Below are 22,431 nucleotides of genomic sequence, written 5' to 3'. Positions count from 1 at the left end.
CTCAGAAAAAGAGATCGAGAAGTGGGTATCAGATTTTGTCTATCTCCTCTGGTTCAAAAGTTGTAGTGCTAAAACATCGAAATTTGCCCACCCTGTACATCGATATAGAAACTCCGTAATAAAATGATCAAGTCGGAGGAATTCCCCATGTGTTTACAAATTACAAACGCAATTTCGATCTATTTTGCCTGTTAAGATTCCCCGCTAGACAATTCTGTGCGAGGCGCGAGCAAAGCCAGAATTCGCGCAGTGGTGGGGCCTGAAAGAACGGTCAGAGGGGGCAATAGCGAATAGAACACTGGTCCACCCACGTGTCTTTGGCAAACTACACAGCTCTATTCAGCATCCAGCGGTGTTACTCTCTATTTACATGCTGAACCATCCGCGACTGATCTGAATCGACGGAATGCGGACAACTGGGCCAGTGCAGAAAACAAAGCGCGATTTAATTATTCAAAAAAATTTTCTATTGCGATGTGACAGCGTCAGGATTTTGGTTAGAATTGCGGCCGAATTCAATATTTCATAATGAAAATTAGAGATACGTAAGATATGCAGTTGTGTGGTCTCCACTCGAAAGCTTCTGAGTTCACGTCGGTGCTTTTCAAATTTTTTTTCGTTATTCGAGGATTTTATTATTATGGAAATATGAAATAAGCCAAGTAGCTTGACCTTTTAACCAACTACTTGACTTGAAAATCAAGCTCGTGAAAAATTATATACCTCAGCTTGACTTGATTTTAGATATTTTTTATTGCTTAACTTGATATCAAGCTAGTTGATATTACTTGAGCTCATGATTAAGAAACTTTATTTGTTTATTATTTTTCATTTTATTATGATTTATAGTGATTTAATTTATGCTTCTATTTCAAAAAAGTTGATATTTTTGGTTGTTTTATATAGGGTGTTTTTTTTCGAGGTATATAACTTTAAGTTGGCATTACTGTTCAAGATGGCGACCGATTTAACAGATGTCAAGTGATTTATTCTCAGTTTGGTTTGGCAATTCATCATGAATAGACTCACGCCTGAACAACGCTTGCAAATAGTGCAATTTTATTTCGGAAATAATGGTTCTGTGCGGGATACGTATCGCGTACTACGTCCATTTTATTTTGTTTAGCGATGAAACGCACTTCTGGTTGAATGGCTACGTCAACAAACAAAACTGCCGCATTTGGAGTGAAGCTAATTCTCAAGTGTATGTCGAAACACCGTAACATCCAATAAAAGTCATCAAATCAAATCATTGGTCCGTACTTCTTCAAAAACGATGATGGTCAGAACGTTACAGTCAATGATAATCGGTATAGAGCCATGATCACTAACTTTTTCATTTCTGAATTGAACAACCTTGATGTCCAGGAGCTGTGGTTCCAACAAGACGGCGCAACATGTCACACATCTCGTGCCACAATCGATTTATTGAAAGATACGTTTGGTGACCGCCTAATTTCACGTTTTGGACCTGTGAATTGGCCTCCAAGATCTTGTGATTTAACAGCGCTAGACTACTTTCTGTGGGGCTATGTAAACTCATTGGTCTATGCGAATAAGCCACAAACCTTTGACCATTTGGAAGACAACATTCGCCGTGTTATTGCCGATATACGGCCACAAATGTTGGAAAATGCCATCGAAAATTGGACGTCCAGATTGGACTAGTTTCGAGCCAGCCGTGGCGGTCATATGCCAGAAATCATATTTGAAATGTAATGCCACTAGATTATCTTGCGGATAAATAAAATTCATGTCAATCGAATAATCCATCGTTGTTTTATTGCAATTTAAAGTTCTATAGCTCTAAAAAAAACACCCTTTATAAATAGGAAGAAATGAATCTTATCAGTAGACAAGAAACAGAAAAATATATTCATAAATCTACCAAACATAATCAATCTAAAATCATGTAAATGCTGCTGCATTTATGAAATGATTGTATAATAGAAGATTGGCTCAGTTGGCCCGCACCTGGGCGTCCGCCCTGAATGAAAACCTACACATTCTTTAAGTATTTACGTGATTAATGCAGTAAATTGAGCCTCGCGAAGGAAAAGAGACGTTTTCTGTTTGCTGTATCTTTTAGTTTACATACAGATTCCGGAGCATGCCAAGGATTTCGGTTCGGCAAAGTCGGAAAGTGTTAAAGGCGATACTTCCGGTTCTTCTTGGATTGTTGTCATAGAGAGTGTCAGTGTGAATATTCTATGTTCGTATTGGAAACGGTGGAAAATCTAGTGAAAATGTATTGGATAATAGCTGTTGTCACGTGAGTCGGCTTCTCTGATATTTAATTTTACTTATACTTCTTTCTATACAATGAAATCAATCAAGCGGTTTTTACTTTTCTTAATTTTTTTATTTATTCAATTGGTGCATTTAAGAGAGTATAAAATACTGTTTTTGATTATGTTTATGAAATAAATAGACGTACTTCGCACTAGAGGATATTTCTTAATTTTTAATTGACAGAAGCGTTTTGATGTTATCCATTCGGTACAACATACGCGGGACAACTTTCTGTGATCGTATTTGAATATATTAGATATCCCAATATGCAGGGTTAGAACTACACTGCGCAAAAAATTAACGCACATTCTGAAAATCTCAATTTTAATGAAAGTTAACTCTACATCGACTTTATAACTTATTTTTTATGTTCTCTCGGGAAGGTTTTGAACGAAACAAGACACATTAAATGGAAGAAAAATTCAGGATTTCACCGAATTTTATGTGAAAGAAGAAAAATAAACAATTTTCAAAATACTGGAATGCTGATAAGTGATTTAATACTTGGTATTTCCACCCCTTGCGTTAATTACAGCTCGGCAACGACGGTTCATACTCAAAATGAGTGATCTTAAAATGTTGTGATCTAATCCTTCCCGGATTTCTCTGAGTTGGATTCCTGAGTCATTAAGAGTAGCTGGATGAACTTCTCAGCCTTCTATTGAGGTTGTCCCAAACCTGCTCCATCGGATTGAGATCTGGACTTCTTGCTGGCCATTCCATTCGAGAGACTTCAACCTCTTCAAGGTACTCCTGAATGATGTGCGCAAGATGGGGTCTGGCATTATCGTTCATAAAAAAGAAATTTTCACCAATCTATGGGGCAAATGGCACTACATGCTCTTCAAGAATGTTCCTTATATACCTATCAGCATTCATAGCTCCATTATCAACGACCACTAGGTCTGTGCGAGCAGTCAAAGATATTCCACCCCATTCCATAATCAATCCTCCCCCGAAACCAGTAGTATTCAGGAAATTGCACTGAGCATATCTTTCATGTGGACGTCTGTATACAAGGGAACGTCGATCACAATGGTAGAAGCAGAATCTAGACTCATCTGTGAAGACAACTCTTTCCCAATCAGCCTCTTCCCAATGGATATGCTCTCTCGCAAAATCCAAACGCGCCCTTCGATGGGCTGGGGAAAGAGCTGGGCCTCTTGCCGCGACACGAGGCCTTAAATCATATTCTCTAAGGCGATTTCTTATTGTCTAAGTGCTGATTTGCACGCGGGAACCAATGGAGATCTTTCGGATCTGTTCACACCAACACACTCATCCCTGAATAACGCAACGTTTTTGCAATTCAAGCCACCCTGTATCTTTAACGGTTTTCGATATCCCTGTAGTGACCCTCTGAATAGTTCTTACCCTGTATTTCATGGCCAAGTGAGCTGAGATCTAAACATTGAATCTTCTTAGAATAAGGACAAAGGCCAACAAGTTGAGAACCGCGACGTATAGACATTTCACCGTCTTCTTCAACACTTCGCTCTACAGCAGTCATATCTTCTTCGGTACTCTCATTTTTTGTTATGTCCATGGTCCTGAATCAAGGAGTTGAGTTGAGGATTGGTTGAAGTTGCAGAATATCGTGAAGATAATATTCAACATCATATAATCCCATTTTCAAAAATTTTCGGCAATAACAATCAAAACTTATAGCCTATTCATTTAAAATTCCTCAGAATCGCTTGTCCACTGTTCTCAATGATATTTAATTTGAATATTTGTAGATACCTGTTCGATTCTATTACATCGAGAATATTGTTGCTCAATATACATATTTAAAAATTAGACTTCATGGGAAATTTATTATCTATGTATTATAATCGAAGCTTTAGGCGAAATCAATATGTTGAAACTGATTGAAATCTTGAATACTGGTTATTCTTGCTGTCACAAATAATTCATCATGAGGAATGTTGAAAATTTCCGTTTTAAAAGAGAAAAGAGCAAATTTTAAAACAGTAGATTTCTATGTATATCTTTTCAATTTTTTATTAGTTATCAAGGTCAGGTCAGCATCAATTAGAGTATTTCATTGGAGAGCATAAGTGCATTTTCTCAATACGAAACATGAATCATAAAACTCATTGGGCAAAGTATATATAGTTTTGTTTGACATGAAAAAAAAATAAAAATGACCTGAATTCCTCAAAAAAATTTAATGTTTTGCAGTCCCAATTTATATGATAATATCTATTGTATCGCTTCACCTGGACACATATAATTATCATTATTAATTGTTCATTATCCCATGTATTCTTGCAGAGTCCACAAAATACTCCTTTGTCAAAAAAATCTCAGAAAACACCAAGAAAAAGAAACTGTCTCATTTTACTATTATTTGACACTCACTTGAAGAAATTATGATATGTCATAAATATTATTGGGAATATCACCGGAATGTTTTCAATTTAGGGCATAACTTTAGATTAAGCAGATCCTATTTATGATGTTATGTCTAGCAACTTTTATTTGATCATTTTATTTGCCTGTGCAAACTATATTTTGTAGATGTCGAATATGATATGATATTCGAGATGTGTATATTTTTAAGAACTACTTAAATAGGAAAGCCAACAATTGAATGCTGATACTAGTTGAAACACCATTTTGATGCACACAATTTCTAAATATACTCGGTTACAAGCTCAGAAATTGGGTATTTCGAGTAGTGAATATTTGGAGCATAGGTATGCATGGAAATTAAGTCGGATTTGGTTGTAACTATGTATACAGGATGATTCATTCAAATTCCGATTCAGTTGAAATTTAATTTGGATCGAATTTTGATACCGAATTTGAGGAGGATCGTTTCAGATAAACTATCCGACAACAATGACATAATAAATCTACTAAAACTACTGAACTACTGGTAGTTGAGAAAAAATTTGAAAAGAAACTTCGGTCCAGTACAATACTTTCTGGTTTATTGTATATTCTGAAGGGTGTTTTTTTAGAGCTATAGAACTTTAAATTGCAATAAAAAAACGATGGATTATTCGATTGACATGAATTTTATTTATCCGCAAGATAATCTTGTGGCATTACATTTTAAATATGATTTCTGGCATATGACCGCCACGGCTGGCTCGGATGTAGTCCAATCTGGACGTCCAATTTTCGTTGACTTTTTCCAACATTTGTGGCCGTATATCGGCAATAACACGGCGAATGTTGTCTTCCAAATGGTCAAGGGTTTGTGGCTTATCCGCATAGACCAATGACTTTACATAACCCCACAGAAAGTAGTCTAGCGGTGTTAAATCACAAAATCTTGGAGGCCAATTCACAGGTCCAAAACGTGAAATAAGGCGGTCACCAAACGTGGCTTTCAATAAATCGATTGTGGCACGAGCTGTGTGACATGTTGCGCCGTCTTGTTGGAACCACAGCTCCTGGACATCATGGTTGTTCAATTCAGGAATGAAAAAGTTAGTAATCATGGCTCTTTACCGATCACCATTGTCTGTAACGTTCTGGCCATCATCGTTTTTGAAGAAGTACGGACCAATGATTCCACCAGCCCATAAAGCGCACCAAACAGTCAGTTTTTCTGGATGTAACGGTGTTTCGACATACACTTGAGGATTAGCTTCACTCCAAATGCGGCAGTTTTGTTTGTTGACGTAGCCATTCAACCAGAAGTGCGCTTCATCGCTAAACAAAATAAAATGGACGTAGTGCGCGATACGTATTCCGCACAGAACCATTATTTTCGAAATAAAATTGCACTATTTGCAAGCGTTGTTCAGGTGTGAGTCTATTCATGATGAATTGCCAAACCAAACTGAGAACAAATCACTTGACAGCCGTTAAATCGGTCGCCATCTTGAACAGTAATGCCAATTTAAAGTTATATACCTCGAAAAAAACCCCCTATAGATACAGAAAGTAATAAATATTCGGCTCATTATAAATTCGACAATTAGGCAAAATATCGGATTCCAAATACTCAAATTTGCATATTTAATTGGGAATCACTCAAATCAATATATTTCATTCAATATAATATACATTCATAACGATATAGTTAAATTGTGGATTTGAAAATAAATCACAATCCGACAACGTAATCTTACCATGTTGGAGACATGTAAAATAGCGTATACTCCTCTATCTGTGTTTATTACACTATGGCTGTGATGAATGCATTAATTATAAGTTTTGGAACTTATTTACTCAATCTGTAGCGAAGATCAATAAAGATTCTGTAATCATCACGTTTTAGACCTGTGAATTGGCCTCCAAGATCTTGTGATTTAACACCGCTAGACTACTTTCTGTGGGGCTATGTGAAGTCATTGGTCTATGCGGATAAGCCACAAACCCTTGACCATTTGGAAGACAACATTCGCCGTGTTATTGCCGATATACGGCCACAAATGTTGGAAAAAGTCATTGAAAATTGGACGTCCAGATTGGACTACATCCGAGCAATCATATGCCAGAAATCATATTCAAGATGTTATGCCACAAGATTATCTTGCGGATAAATAAAATTCATGTCAATCGAATAATCCATCGTTGTTTTATTGCAATTTAAAGTTCTATAGCTCTAAAAAAACACCCTTTACTTCTGGAAGTTGAAATGTATGTGGAATCTGCAACATCGAAATTTATTAATAATGGCTTTAATGAACCCAGGCATGCCGTAACGCAGATTGTAAATACAAAATCCTAAAATATCCGTTTTGGAGCAATAGGATGCTGCCTAGTAGGAAGGGGAAGAACACAACATAAGAACAGTTTAAAATAACTCAGTAAGGTTGGTCTTCCAAATATGGCGCAATCTCCTCGTGTTACACTGTTGCTGTGTCTCCCATTTTCAGAATATACCGGCTGGTTTCGAGAGAGGGCGTCGAGACGCCAAAAATAACCGACGCCTTGTACGGTTTAGATCAGGTTTTCTAGCTGCCAGTCTAGTTTTGACTTTGGTCAATCGCTGGATGCTGAGCCTTCGACAAAGTGTTCAATTTCGGTACTTTTTCTTATATTTTTCTCATCTTGTGGTTTTTTGTGGGGTTTTCACTTTCTCTGTGTAAGGAACTAACTGGCTTACTCGTTGGTCATGTAAAATGATAATGAAAGGTGAGGCATATTTAATGCAGAGTGAGAATTATTAAATTTACTGCAAATTTTCCCTGTTGAGTTTGATGAGAGATGTTGACGTTTTTATCTAACATGATGCTGAGTCCTGGATCAATTGAAGTTGCTCTAAGATCAATCCAAACTCAGGCAAATTGTTAAAATTAGGAGCGCACTGACGTAAAATTAGGAGATTTTTCAGCGCTCGTTTTTCAAGCGCCAATTTGCACCTTTGGAGATACATAACTGTATATAAGTATTTATGAGCTATACAAGGTTGCAATTGGCCCAAGAATGGGTGGGCGCTCAAGAATTCCAGTTTTTTTTGCAATATTTATCTCCTTCTTTCAAATTCTGTTGATGCGGTTTTTGTGGGGATTTCCACTTTCTCTGTGTAAGGACCTAACTGATTTCTTGTTGGCCATGTAAAATGATAATGAAAGGTGAGGCTAATTTAATGCAGAGTGAGAATTTTTTGATTTACTGCAAATTCTTCCCTGTTGAGTTTGATGAGAGATGTTGACGTTTATATTTACTATGATGCTGAGTCCTGGATCAATTAAAGTTGCTCTAAGACCAATCCAAACAGTAATAATTTGACAAATTGTTAAAATTAGGAGCGCACTGACGTGAAGTTAGGAGATTTTTGAGCGCTCGTTTCTCGTGCGCCAATTTGCATCTTTGGAGATACATAACTGTATATAAGTATTTATGAGCTATACAAGGTTGCAATTGGCGCAAGAATGAGTGGGCGCTCAAGAACTCCAGTTTTTTGCAATATTCATCTCCTTTTTTTTTATTCTGTTGATGCGGTTTTTGTGGGGTTTTTCACTTTCTCTGTGTAAGGAACTAACTGGCTTATTCGTTGGTCATGTAAAATGATAATGAAAGGTGAGGCATATTTAATGCAGAGTGAGAATTTTTTAATTTACTGCAAATTCTTCCCTGTTGAGTTCGATGAGAGATGTTGACGTTTATAATTAATATGATGCTGAGTCCTGGATCAATTAAAGTTGCTCTAAGACCAATCCAAACAGTAATACTTTGACAAATTGTTAAAATTAGGAGCGCACTGACGTAAAGTTGGGAGATTCTTGAGCGCTCGTTTTTCAAGCGCCAATTTGCACCTTTGGAGATACATAACTGAATATAGGTATTTTTGAGCTTGCAATTGGCGCAAGAATGATTGGCCGCTCAAGAACTCCTGACAGTTTTTTGCAATATTGATCTCAATAATTTTATGATTCTGTTGATGCAATCTACACGAAATATTGTACTAAGCTTGACATGGTTGTTCTATATATACATGCAAAGTTTCAACCCGATCGGATTTGGAACCACAGAAATATTGAAGATATTTTTTTTTCAATATTTTTTTCGAATTTCACATGGTTCGGATAGTTTGATCAGCTTGAAATCTCCCATGGCGCTTAAAATTGTTATCTTAAACATAAATCAACACAAAATATCTCAGATCTGGCGGTTTTGTGGTCACAGAGATTTTGGGTAATATTTTCCCAATATTCTTCTTAAATTTTCTACGATTCTGATAATGTGAACAACATGGAATTCTGCACGAGGTTTTATATTATCACCCTACATCCAAATGCAAATTTTCATCTCTATCGAATAGGTATGTCGTTTAGAAATTAACAGAAAAAACAAAATTTGGAAGAGTTATATTTGAGGAACCCTCAGAAGGAAAGTGATCTTGTGTGTTGCCGGACGGACAGAATCGAATTTTAGAGTGGATACGTCATAATTGACTAGAAGCTCATCATTTGAGATCATGCCCGGCTCTAAATTCTAAAAAAACAAGCATTGTGAAGAAATGATAGAGCAATCGGTCGCAGAACGAGCGCTCAATAAGAATTCACATTGACAGTTCCTCTGTCATTCCGGTTTATGAAATTCTGAAGTTATTATTCTGATAGAGATTGATTTTTGATAGATGAGAAACAAATGAAAGGCATAGGTTGCTAAGATCATCAGCTAAGGGAGTAGATCTTTCCGTTAACTCAATTGTCAAAGTTGGTAAACATTTTGAAACACTTATTTCAAATGTAATGACTCAAAACGCTTTAAATTTCTTACAGAGTAATATTTTTACATTGATTGAACCGATATTTGAAAGAAACATAAACTTTTCACGGTCTAGCTTTAGTATTTCTATTTTTTTACTGCTTTCCAAATTTCCACATTTTTGGATTTTCAATTAAAGTTTGCCGTTTCACTAATAGAATGTTTGTTTACAGAGGAGAAAATGCAAGTTGAAGAGCCCAAAGAAGTCCCAACATTTGCAGATATCGAACAAAACATGACTTGCGACGATATGAATGAAGCTTCTTCTTTGGATCATATTGTAGAACAATCCAATCATGTTTCAAAGTAAGTACCTATATTAAGACTTATTTCTAGGGTGATGGATGTTGCAACCATTTGAATTTAGACATCCAGCGGACAGGAAGTACGGAAATAGTTTAACTTCAATGTAGACGCAACTACAGGATGCATTATAGTGATTGACAGAATGTCTGAGTCTTAACTCTAATAGCACCAGAGAATTTGCTTGCAACTCATATCCGTTTATCTCAATCGTTTTCAGTTGACGCGAATGCATCTTTGTTTAATAGTTATGTTCGAAGAAAAATGTAAACTTTTTTGGCAGAAATTAATTCACAAGAAATTAGTTTTTCATTCATCTGAAAAATATTTGTAATTTGTATTTGTGTTTTTTTTCGAGGTATATAACTTTAAGTTGGCATTACTGTTCAAGATGGCGACCGATTTAACAGTTGTCAAGTGATTTATTCTCAGTTGGGTTTGGCAATTCATCATGAATATACTCACGCCTGAACAACGCTTGCAAATAGTGCAATTTTATTTAGAAAATAATGGTTCTGTGCGGAATACGTATCGCGCACTAAGTCCATTTTATTTTGTTTAGCGATGAAGCGCACTTCTGGTTGAATGGCTACGTCAACAAACAAAACTGTCGCATTTGGAGTGAAGCTAATCCTCAAGTGTATGTCGAAACACCTTTACATCCAGAAAAACTGACTGTTTGGTGCACTTTATGGGCTGGTGGAATCATTGGTCCGTACTTCTTCAAAAACGATGATGGCCAGAACGTTACAGTCAATAATGATTGGTATAGAGCCATGATTACTAACTTTTTCATTACTGAATTGAAGAACCATGATGTCCAGGAGCTGTGGTTCCAACAAGACGGCGCAACATGTCACACAGCTCGTGCCACAATCGATGTATTGAAAGACACGTTTGGTGACCGCCTAATTTCACGTTTTGGACCTGTGAATTGGCCTCCAAGATCTTGTGATTTAACACCGCTAGACTACTTTCTGTGGGGCTATGTAAAGTCATTGGTCTATGCGGATAAGCCACAAACCCTTGACCATTTGGAAGACAACATTCGCCGTGTTATTGCCGATATACTGCCACAAATGTTGGAAAAAGTCATCGAAAATTGGACTACATCCGAGCCAGCCGTGGTGGTCATATGCCAGAAATCATATTGGAAATATAATGCCACAAGATTATCTTGCGGATAAATAAAACTCATGTCAATCGAATAATACATCGTTGTTTTATTGCAATTTAAAGTTCTATAGCTCTAAAAAAAACACCCTTCATATGTAGAAAAAATCTGAAATAAGGTCATCTTTGAGGAGCGTTTTTTATCTATCACTAAGTACATTTTGGAGTTACTAGCACCACTAATTCTTCAATTGATTTTCAGTGATTTGACCGACTTCAAATTCGAAGGAATCAATTTGGAAGACGACATAGAAAAAGTGGAGTTATCTTCAGTGGGATCGTCAGATTTGAGCAGTGAGGAGCTTACCAATGACCTTGCTGACCTACCTACCGTCAACAACAATCCACAAATCGCTGGTGAAGAACTGAGGAATTGGTTCCAGAAAATCAAGGAAATGCAGAGTACGATTTACAAGAAGATGCAGTTGGAGCAACAGTCAACTCCCATTGAAATTCCATCCAAAAACTTTGGAAGTCTTAGAACACCACCAAGCAGGGTAATGAAGTACCAAGATTTACCTTACATGGGTGAAATTACTCTGGATAATTCTAAACCCAGAAGAGGTAGAAAACCGAAGAAAGCTGATATTTGTCATTTGATTTACAAGAATTATGGTACGATCCTGCCAGGTACACCTAATGCTAACGAGTATATAGAACAGGGCAAAAAAGACAGTTCAGACAAGGTAGCAGCGAACAAAACTGTAAGTAGTTTATTAGAAAAGAGACTGACACAGCAAGATAACAAAAAACCCAAACAAAATAAGAGGTCGAGCTGTTCCAAAACCACCGTAAACGAACCAATGAATCTATGTGTGAGGGACCATAACCAATTGAAAATACGACTAACAAAGAATTCAGATGACACATATTCTACCCAAATAAAATCTGAGCCACAGAGTGACGAAGAATTTGATGTGAATATAGACAACGGTGATAATCTGAATGACGAGTATGGTGTTCCACAATTTCTTCTGCAGCAATTCGCTGAAAATGTAGATTTTTCCCAAATACCCACAAATAATTCTAACGTTCCACCTTTCTGTCTATGGCCAGGAGCAGACCCATTGGTGAATCCACTATCGATGCAGGAACAACTTATGTATTACCAAAGACTCGCTACCATGAACAACATACCAACAAGACCACCTCCAGAAATGACACCAATAGAATCCAAACCTAAAGAAAGAAAACCCGTCATCAGAATAAAACCTAAAGAATGTAAAAATGAAGATGACTGTGATAGGTCTTCCCCTGGTAAAATTAAAAGAAGTTCTTCAACAATATCAGACAAGTCGCCTTCAAAACGAAAGCGATCTGCAATATTCATTCCACCAATCCCCACTGAAAACAACACAAACCCAGCAACTGAAGTCAGTATATGCAAATTTAAATTTACAGGAGGTGCTAAACCTAGTTTGCAAGAAAAGAAGATGTTATCAGTAGATTCTGGTGGTAATTTCAGGTACTACAGTGGTACAGGAGATAAAAGCATGAGAGGCTATGAGTTTTTCCCAAGAGAAACTCTCCAACAGACTGCTAATGCCACCCAAGGCTCTAGCACAGGTGCATTTCTTCAAGCCTGTGGTGAAAAGTTCTTTCCAGGAAATGAACTGAATGAAAAACAAGTCAAATCAGAATTTCTACTCAGTCCTGATCTACCAACCACTAGCTCAAATTCACCACATCAAGAAATTAATTTGAGGCATAAGAAAAGGAAGAGTAGAAAGTCTCTTCAAAGAGAAAAGTTAGAACAAACTTTTAAAGAAAAAGGTTTCCTGATTCAAACTCAACAGTTAGAATCAGCTGAAGGTGCTACGTATTGTAAGTTTAGACAGTTGAGGAAGTTCACAAGATATCTGTTTAGGAGTTGGAAAGACTATTTGCCGGGGAATGTGCAAGAAATTCAAGATAATGTCAGAAATGAAGCAAATTTAGACAATGCATCTAAATCTGTTTCAGAACCTACTTGAAGGAAGTGTTTGTTAAGTTTTTGACTCAGGGAAAAATTGAATGTTATCAAATAGTATCTCTAATTTATTGTTGTTGTAACTATTATGTCAAGCCAAGTGAGAACAATTCCAGAGGTGAATAGATGTAATTTTCTAACCAAAGAAATTATTATTAGGAAATAAAAATTTGGTACTAATTATTTAATTTCACCTAACATTATTCTTGTTGTACAATAGGAGTTGATTTCTTGAGATATTCTAGTCCTAGATAATTATTATTTTTGAGACATCAATGATATTTGGACCTATAGTACTCATGTATGTTAAAAAATTGTTTATGAAAGACGCTTTATTTATTATTTATTTTATAAATAAATAACTCGATTATTTGATCCATATTGTTCAATAAATCTGCATAATGCAGTGCGAATAATTATTTTAATTACCTATTTGTATATACATTAATATAGAATATTTTCATTGCGAGGAATTCAGACTTCCTATAAAGAAAATGAAACACAAAGAAAGGGCATTTATTTATTTTCAACTATATAGCTTGGATAAGCAAGATTTATGTAATATTTCATCAATATTGCATCAAGAATTTCAAACGAATTATTTACAATATCAGTAGCGGGCTTCACAACATTTTTTGTGGTGATTGTAATAGTCAAATCCATTTCTGTGATCAGTTTCAGCTCAGTTTAGGTTCCATTATAAAGTTCTCAAATTTGATTTATCGAGCAATGTTTTGTGAAACCCGCCACTTGTGTGCAACAAGGACATTTCAACAATAATATTACAAAAGTTGAATTTACAATAAAAATGGAATCATGTTTCTTAAGTAGAGTTAATATATGAAACAAGATATACAATTTCAACATTCCAGAAATTCATTTCGATTGAAGTTCTGGGAGAAAAGAAATATATTAATTTGACTATCACAACTGTTGCATGAACGAATATAAATACTATTGAGGTGAAACTATCTCATATAGTACCTAAGTCTTTGGTTCGAGAATTGAATAAATACGATAATATATTGAATTTATGAATTCGAATTTGAAAACGTAAACATTACGAAAAAAGTTTTTAGCGAAAGTTTCAACTGAATCATTTCAAAGAATATCATTTTGCAAATTTATTAAAAAAATGCATATTTTATTCTAATTGTTACTCTTTGTTTTAGGTTTCAATATTCTCAGGAACAGAAATGAATATTATATTTCTGAAAAAATTCGATTATGTTCAACGTACGAATGTTAAAATCGATTCATTTATACACTAGTTATCCCTATTATTACACAGATATATAATATCTTGTGTATAAAGTTGAAAAAATGTCGAATGTTCTCAGATTATTAACTCGCAATCATCATTACATGATCTGATCGATTGCTTGCGAAATTCAAATGTTCGACAGTTTGTGTTGGTCCAAAATGTTCTGATACTCTTCAAAAATTTAGTATAATTCGGTTTGGTGAAAAGTTGATAGAGTTAAATCACAGATGCAGAGGCACACTTGAAAGAAATTTAAACAGCCCAGTAAAATTTGAATATCATTAATAGAAAAAACAAGTTTTTAGCGAAATATTTTGAAATCAAATCACCTTAAATTTATTGTGCATTTTATAAGAAATATTTTACAGGGTGTTTCATAAATAACTGGATATACTTTCAATGCGATTACAGGATAATTTGGATAGTTTAAATAAGTGATTCAGACTATGCAAATTGTCTTGCATTCACTCTGAAAGTATGTACAAATTCACGAAAAACCCGGTATAATAATATTTTTGTGAATACTTTTTTACTGTTGGTGATATTTTCAGTACCAATAGAAAAGTTGTGAAAACCCGAAACAAGCAAAAGGTTATTCTACTGGGCTGTTATTCCTAAGATATATATTCGTGAGAATTACTTTTATTTTAAATTTTGACTTATGACCTATAACTAAAACCTATCCTATTCAATAGAATGATAAAAACCGCTGCATATCTACAGTTCTAGTTGTAAGGACAATACCAATAACCACTTTGTATTGGACCCTAAGTCGTACAATACAATAATCGAAATCAGGAGATTTCATAGTAAAAGAATACTAAGAGTTATCGATAAAATACGTTGTTTTTTTATAAATAGACAGGGAAAACTTGGTACATACCCTCCATCACCTAGGTTATTCATTAAAATATATGAGAAACTGTATACGTCAGTTCCGTCTATAGATTGTCGTTTTTTCGATATTGAAACACTATTTTTCTTCGTATGAGACACTGAAACTGTGCATTTTTCGAAGGTTTTCAAGGCGTTTTAGGTTGGTTATCTTGGGATTCTGTTGTAGTTTTGACTTTAACTTATTTGGCTACCCGATTTGCCGTCAAAATTAGATAGTTAATGTATATTTCCATAGACTTTAATTCAAATGCTCTCAAGATATGGAAATCGTACAGACATTTGATTTTCCAAGAACTCCTCAGTAATGAATATTCCATTTCATTTTATCTGTGGATGAATTTTAAAATCATATAATACCTTATGATTATATGTAATAATGATTATATATAATAATGATATATCTAATAGATAAATTTGAATATTCATTAGATTGGCTACAGATGGGCTAATTGTAGGGCTGTAAACCTTGACGTTGTGAACTAACAGAGAAAATACGACACGGCTTAAGGAGTGCTAAAAATACAATTGATCAGCGTTACAAAGCTGGAGTATTTAGAATGCCTTGTGATTGTGGCAAAGAGTACATTAGGACTACAAAAAAAAAAAAATTCAAACCCCAGTAACATTCGGGTAACATCAATATAAGAGAAGAAACACCACCAGCTCATAGTATCTGGTTAACAGCAATAGATCGCACAAACATGAACCTACCAGCATTGGAGATGATTTGTTTCCAAGGGGGAAACATCTCCAAAAATAATTTTTAATCAAAATACAAATAGAAAATTTTGTGAAATGAGTGAAAAATTTGCAATGTTGACTGTGATGATTCTTCTCATGAACTTGGTATGGAAATACAGGGTTAGAACTATTTAGAGGTGCATTACAGGGATATCGAAAACCGTTAGAGATACAGGGTGGCTTAAATTACAAAAAAGTTGCGTTATTTAGGGATGAGTGTGTTGCTGTAAACATATTCAAAATATCTCGAATGGTTCCCCTCGAAAAAACTGAAAATCGAGATTTTCTTTTTTTCTGTATAACTCATTTGTTTCTGGAGATAAATTCACAAATTCGGTTTGAAGCCATTATCCAATATAGAGATTCTAACGGTGTCGTCAGATTTTTTCTGTTTGCCATTGTTTCAGAGTCGCGATAGTCAATTTTTTTTTCTTATGCACGTCATATTGGTTTTACTTATGGGGTGAAAAAGAAAAAATTACGAATTCAACAATGTATCACACTCTACAAAAATATCGAGTCTAGGTATGCAAATTCGAAGAGCTGTTATGTAAAATCTTCACTTGACCATCGCGCCTCTGAAACAATGGAAAACAGAAAAAATCGGCAGACACCATTAGTATATCTATATTGGATTATGGCTATGAACCAAATTTCGTGAAGTTATCTCCAAAAACAAATGAGTTAAACAGAAAAAAAGGAAATCTCGATTTTCAGTTCTTTCGAGATATCTCGGGAACCATCGGAGATATTTCGGATCTGTTCACACCAAACACTAATCCCTAAATAACGCAACTTTTTTGTAATTTATGACACCCTGTCTTTCTAACGGTTTTCGATATCCCTGTAGTGGCCCTCTAAATAGTTCTAACCCTGTATACCTTTATCTATTTATACTGTTAGGTAGAAAAAATATTCTAGGGATGAATTATTTAATACAGAAGGATATCGAAACCACAATATTCGAAAATAGTTTTATATAGAATGTTAAAAAACGTTAAATAACTTGAAATATGTTTTTATTGTAGATGGTATCCAATCAATTCCTTATTTGAAGGCTTTTCTGATTCATCGAGAGAATTTGGATAAATTCCTGATGTGTATTCAATTTAAAAACCCGTATCAAATTTTATTAATTAACTTTTTTCAATTTCGTGTGAACAATATTTGGCTGACAAGTAATTATATAGATTTTCAGATAACTTCATACAGAAAATTATCAGTTTCAGAACAAAAGTGTATTCAATAAAAACGAGAAAAAAGATTAAAAAACGTTAGTATCAAAAATAACGAGTATTCTATGAAAATGTTCAACACCAATTAGATAATATAAGAACTACGCTTTTCTAAGGCTGAAATTTCGACGAATATTCTAGAACTTTCATCTCATACGAAGATAAAATAGATGTTTCTTAAATTCTATAAAAATTAGTACACATTAAGAGTTACATTACTAAATATAGGCACAATCTAGATCAAAGATATGAAATTTCCTCGCAATCACTTGTTAAGTTCAATATTCGAATAATAATACTAAGTTGATAATATTTTACAGATTTTATATTGACTAGATCTTCATTAATGAAATAATTAGTTGAAATAGTGGGTGAAATGTTGGTTTATTGTGCTGTTGATATAGGCAACGTACTTTTTTGAGAACATACCAATTAAATTTTTATACAGGGTGGATATATCACGTTGAATGATTCTTTAGAACAATTATTGCATTATCAGGTAGTATACTTTATTTGCAAGTCCTTCCAAAAGAAATCAAGTACGTAATTCAGCAAACTCGTATCTATTTATTATATTCATTTATTTTTATAGAGTACTTACCAAATCTCATTACATTTATCCCAATTGAACTGAATACAAATTTTTGACCAAAAAAGTTCGACCACGTTTGTTCTTTCTCGTATTAACTTTTGATGTTTATTTTTGGGCAATGCAATAATTATTATCCTGATGATCTCCAATGGTCTTGCTTAATTAATTTGAATAGTTTCGATTGTTGAATTCCTTGGATTCATATTAATTTGTGCTTTATCTGGCATGACTCGAAAAGAAGATAACCTACTATCAGTTTATGTACACCTTCACTTCTACTTTATATTATTAGCAGATTTAAGAACAGCTGTATATTCCGCACATTTGAATTATACAAACGATTTGATAATATCAAATATTATTGCTTATATTTTTAATATCAATAATTGATAAGAAAAGAGAAGTTTTTAGAAAATCTGCCTACCTATTTATTTCTTATGCATCATTTTCTGTTACCCCGCCAGTGGAGCTATCAGAGAAGATAAGGACAAAAATAATTTTGTACTCCTCTTTTCATCTACTTAACAATGATAAACTAAGTTCTTCTTATTGAGAATCGAACACATTCGATTCCTATTTGCGTGAATAGGTACTGTAAGTATCTTTATCATTATATAGTTCTCTATATTACACACCAGGATAGCTCAACCGAGTGAAAGATAACTTATTCCATTCTCCTAAATATAGTTTCGAAGGAATATCAGTGTTTTTTACACGAGGTAAGATCGATCAAAACTGAACATTGTCTTCAGGCAATCTCAGCGCCATATTGCACTGAATTTGCTGTTTCTCCGTTATGACGTTAAGAATTTGTGTCAAGGAATCAAGTTTTTTGTCCATAGATCCCAACTGAAACGAGAAATTTTGATTAACTATGTTTGACTATCTCATTGACTATAAGTAGATATGTCAGTTAAAATCAGGACATGTTAACATCATCAATCTCAATTGATTTTGATATCCCATAAAATATCTGAAAATGAATGAATTTCCAACACTAAATTTTTCGGAGATCACTGAAGAACTTGATATGTTTGGACTCACCTTGTATATTTTCTGTGCGTGTAGGAATCATTTTTCTCTATAGTGCACTTCAATTAGCTGTATGAACGATCGATGCATACTTCATTTGGTTTGTATATTCGAAAAAGTTTCTTCACAATAGCTTTTTGAAATTTTAGAAAAGTTATTTTTAGCACCCTATATAATCTAAACGGTTGAGTTTAGAGGGATGATGCAATGAAGATATTTGATCAGCATCATGAGTTCTTCAAGAAATGAAAAATTCGAGCAAAATAACCAAAAGCCAATTTCTCTTCGATGCGATGCGTGGTCTTTTTCAATGGGGGAGTAATGTAATTTTTGTGAGATACAAGAAGGATGAAATTTTCATGGGTTGTAGAGTAAGTATAAAATTTCAAACACTTGTTCTTACCTGCTGCTCTACTCTATAAAGACGAGCTCCTACTGTCATAGGTTTGACATTACCCACTCTATCGATTCCTGCTAAATAACTCCCGGGCTTCCCAAGGGTTTGATCTAGCCGCCTTTGTAATTCCTGAAATTAACAAGATTTTAATCCTTTTGAAATTATGCCAACATAGATAATTGCTTAAGACTTAAATCTTCTGGATATAAATTTATATACTGTATATTGCTTTCATGAATTCCAGCACTCCAGCGACAATATTAGTGAGCATTAAATAGTAAAACATCAAATAATAATCAAAATTAAGATTATTGACATTTGTAAGTTCAAAAGGAAGGACTTATACTTTCGTTCGCTCTTCTTTTAAGCCTCCAGCTTTATCCTGAATCGTGAGGGATTAAAATACTCATGACGATTAGGGACAGATTGAATGAAAGTGAAGTTTTTTCAGGCTCTAAGATAAAGCTGAAAACTTGGAAGAATCGCTAAAGTGTAGCCTTCTGTTGTGGACCAACAAAAAATGGTAATCTTTTAACATAATGGAATCCACAAAGTTGGATATTTCTTCAAATGTTCCGTAACAAGTGTAAGTTGAATGTAGAATTTTTCAATAGCAAAAACCAATTATCAACTATCCAATTTTGAGCTCAAACACGATTTTCTCATTATTCAATGGATTCGAAGCGTTGGTTCATAGCGAAATGAACTTACCTTTATTCTCACCATCATGTTGAGGTGACCTTGACTATATTGCTCTATCACATCACGTACGTCGTAAGGCTTTCTTGCTTGTTGAAATTTCCTTCTTGCAACAAAATACTTGATTTTTCTTATTGCTCGAATTGCATTCTTGTGTGCTTCTGTCAGCCTGTCAAAGAAAGATACGGTATTTTACTTTTCCCATTATATCTCAGTAAATGAAATAAAATATAAAATGAAGAAGTTTTGGTAGGTTGGTAGAACAATATTGAAAAATTCTTACTGGGTCACTCTGGGTAGTTCACCATCAAAATCATCTATGTCATCACTGGCAGCTTCAGTTACTGTGCTGGTTTGGCTCATGAAGAAGTTACCTCTAGCACTTTCACGTTCACCTCTTCTGATACGGTTTGGTGTACCTGTAGAAAAACATAACATCAGTCCATTTATTTTGCTTTCGAGACTACCGAAATTGATGGAAGCCTTATGATAATCCTAAAAATGATAAAAATAATATAATATACACTGCGCAAAAAAATTAACGCACATTATGGAAATCTCAAATTTATTCTACAACTGAAGGTGTTCTCAATGATAATTATTTTTATCAGAATGATGCATGCATATGTTATCCACTTTCAACGTTTTTTTTTAATACAGATGTTTTTTCCCAGCAGGTCGCTGCTCCCACAGATCTAGTGGTCGTTTATAATGGAGCTATGAATGCTGATACGTATATAATGAACATTCTTGAAGAGCATGTAGTGCCATTTGCCCCATACAAATTTCATTTTTATGGACGATAATGCCAGACCCCATCCTGCGCGCATCGTTCAGAAGTACCTTGAAGAGGTTGAAGTCTCTCAAATGGAATGACCAGCAAGAAGTTCAGATCTCAATCCGATTGAGCAGGTTTGGGACAACCTCAATAGAAGGCTGAGAAGTTCAGAAAATCATCCAGCTACTCTTAATGACTTAGGAATCCAACTCAGAGAAATCTGGGAAGGATTAGATCAGAACATTTTAACATCACTCATTTTGAGAATGAACCGTCGTTGCCGAGCTGTAATTAACGCAAGGGGTGGAAATACCAAGTATTAAATCATTTATCAGCATTCCAGTATTTTGAAAATTGTTTATTTCTCTTCTTTCACATAAGATTCGGTGAAATCCTGGATTTTTCTTCCGTTTAATGTGTCTAGTTTCGTTCAAAACCTTCCCGAGAGAACATAAAAAGTAAGTTACAAAGTCAATGTAGAGTTAACTTTCATTAAAATTGAGATTTTCAGAATGTGCGTTGATTTTTTTGCGTAGTGTATAATTTAAAGTGCATTATTGTGTCCAAAGAGAAGTGGAAGGAATGATTATCTACAGTTGACTCAACGAAGCTTAACTAATATTCTCAAAATTGGGAAAACAAAATCTAATCACCAAGTTTTTAGACATCTAATAGAATCGCATTTGAGGACGGATTCGTCATCAGTGACCACATCATACACATATTCACGAAATGATGAAGCGATAGTTTCGAAGAACGAGCGCTCAAAAAAAATTCAAAACAAAATTCTAATTTGATAAAGGAATCCACTCCATTCATTTATGCAGGAATGTCTCGGATAAGCAAACTGACATTGTACGAGTCGAAAGGATATTATCAATTATTCGAAACTGCCAGCAAAGCCGGTTGCCGTTCTGAATTTTCCGTCATTTCTGTATTCAATTCGCACTTCGCATCTATTATGGACTATTGAATGGAATCCCGGAGCTGTATTTGAGCGTACCCCCGTCACACATAACCTCATAAATTGATGAATCGCGCGCATTTCCCTGGAGTCAACGAGATACGCAAAATTTCTCCGGTGAATTTTTTGTAGTTTTGCATTTGGGACAACCAGCAGTTGATTTAAAGTGTCTATCATGGGCAAAATCATGACAAAACGAAGATAATGACCATAGTCAGGAAGATATCAATATAGATAACATAAGCATAGAGAAGGTGGAACAATATGTATATTTGGGGAATATGATTAAAAATGGAAAAGAAAATCAAATATTGGAAATTGGGAAAAAAATACGCTTCGCATGGGCAGCCTTCGGCAAACTGAGTTTCATCTTTAAGGACAAACATATTCTTCTACAGTTAAAACGCAAAACCTACGACTGCTGTATATTACCAGTGGCAACTTATCGTCTAGAAACTATGGCAGTAACGAAAAAAGTGGCAGAACAACTGAGAGTAACTCAAAGGACCATGGAAAGGATTATGCTGGGTATAAGCTTGAGGGACAGAATTCCGAAAAAAGACAAGATTAACTGACATGATGAGTAGAATAGCGAAACTCAAGTGGCAGTGGGTGGCACATGTTAAAAGGCAGAGTGTGAAGAGATGGTCACACAAAGTGACGTTTTGGAGACCTCGAGAGACAAAAAGAAGCATAGGAAAACTGAGAAAAAAATGGATAGACGACATAGTCGATGTAGCCGGCAAGCAAAAGACAGAGAAGCATGGAAAATACTGGAAGAGGCATATGTCCGACACTGTTTGAGAGAGGGCTGAAGAAGAAGAAGAAGAAGATCATGGGTTTTAATATAATTTGGTCATGGAGCAAAACAAGAAGCTAAAGAGTTGTATGTGTCTGGTTCTTCGGCTCCGAAACG

At 34.9% G+C, this 22,431-nt stretch overlaps 2 protein-coding genes across 6 annotated transcripts in view; one reads left to right on the top strand and one right to left on the bottom strand.

The window, feature by feature from the left end:
* The first annotated feature begins 2,035 nt into the window (after nt 1-2,035).
* LOC123684435 lies at nt 2,036-13,346 on the top strand. Of its 3 annotated transcripts, none has more exons than XM_045623698.1 (3): nt 2,036-2,272; nt 9,645-9,777; nt 11,150-13,346. In XM_045623698.1, the coding sequence occupies exons 2-3, from the start codon at nt 9,653-9,655 to the stop codon at nt 12,918-12,920; spliced, it is 1,896 nt and encodes a 631-aa protein (XP_045479654.1). In that variant the 5' UTR covers nt 2,036-2,272; nt 9,645-9,652; the 3' UTR covers nt 12,921-13,346. The 3 variants fall into 3 exon arrangements, with proteins under 3 accessions (XP_045479654.1, XP_045479652.1, XP_045479653.1); XM_045623696.1 differs by lacking the exon at nt 2,036-2,272 and adding an exon at nt 7,154-7,392; XM_045623697.1 differs by lacking the exon at nt 2,036-2,272 and adding an exon at nt 8,129-8,280.
* Nucleotides 13,347-16,641: 3,295 nt separating this feature from the next.
* Nucleotides 16,642-22,431, bottom strand: part of LOC123684398 (potassium voltage-gated channel subfamily KQT member 1) — an 87,642-nt gene continuing 81,852 nt past the window's right edge. For all 3 annotated transcript variants that reach the window (XM_045623645.1, XM_045623643.1, XM_045623644.1), the window contains exons 11-14: nt 20,057-20,192; nt 19,786-19,942; nt 19,081-19,203; nt 16,642-18,494 (exon numbers count right to left, since the gene is read on the bottom strand). In XM_045623645.1, the coding sequence (XP_045479601.1) occupies nt 18,375-18,494; nt 19,081-19,203; nt 19,786-19,942; nt 20,057-20,192 (536 nt within the window). In that variant the 3' untranslated portion in view covers nt 16,642-18,374. The remainder of the gene's footprint in view (nt 18,495-19,080; nt 19,204-19,785; nt 19,943-20,056; nt 20,193-22,431) is intronic.

The sequence above is a fragment of the Harmonia axyridis genome, chromosome 7 (genome assembly GCF_914767665.1).
Source record: "Harmonia axyridis chromosome 7, icHarAxyr1.1, whole genome shotgun sequence".
NCBI classification, from domain to species: domain Eukaryota; kingdom Metazoa; phylum Arthropoda; class Insecta; order Coleoptera; family Coccinellidae; genus Harmonia; species Harmonia axyridis.
The sequence above is the reverse complement of the archived record's forward strand: the minus strand, read 5'-3'. Positions and strand labels throughout refer to the sequence as shown.

Coding starts and splice junctions, on each gene's coding strand:
- LOC123684435 (XM_045623696.1), top strand. Junction 9,778..11,149: donor CAATCCAATCATGTTTCAAA/GTAAGTACCTAT, acceptor ATTGATTTTCAG/TGATTTGACCGACTTCAAAT.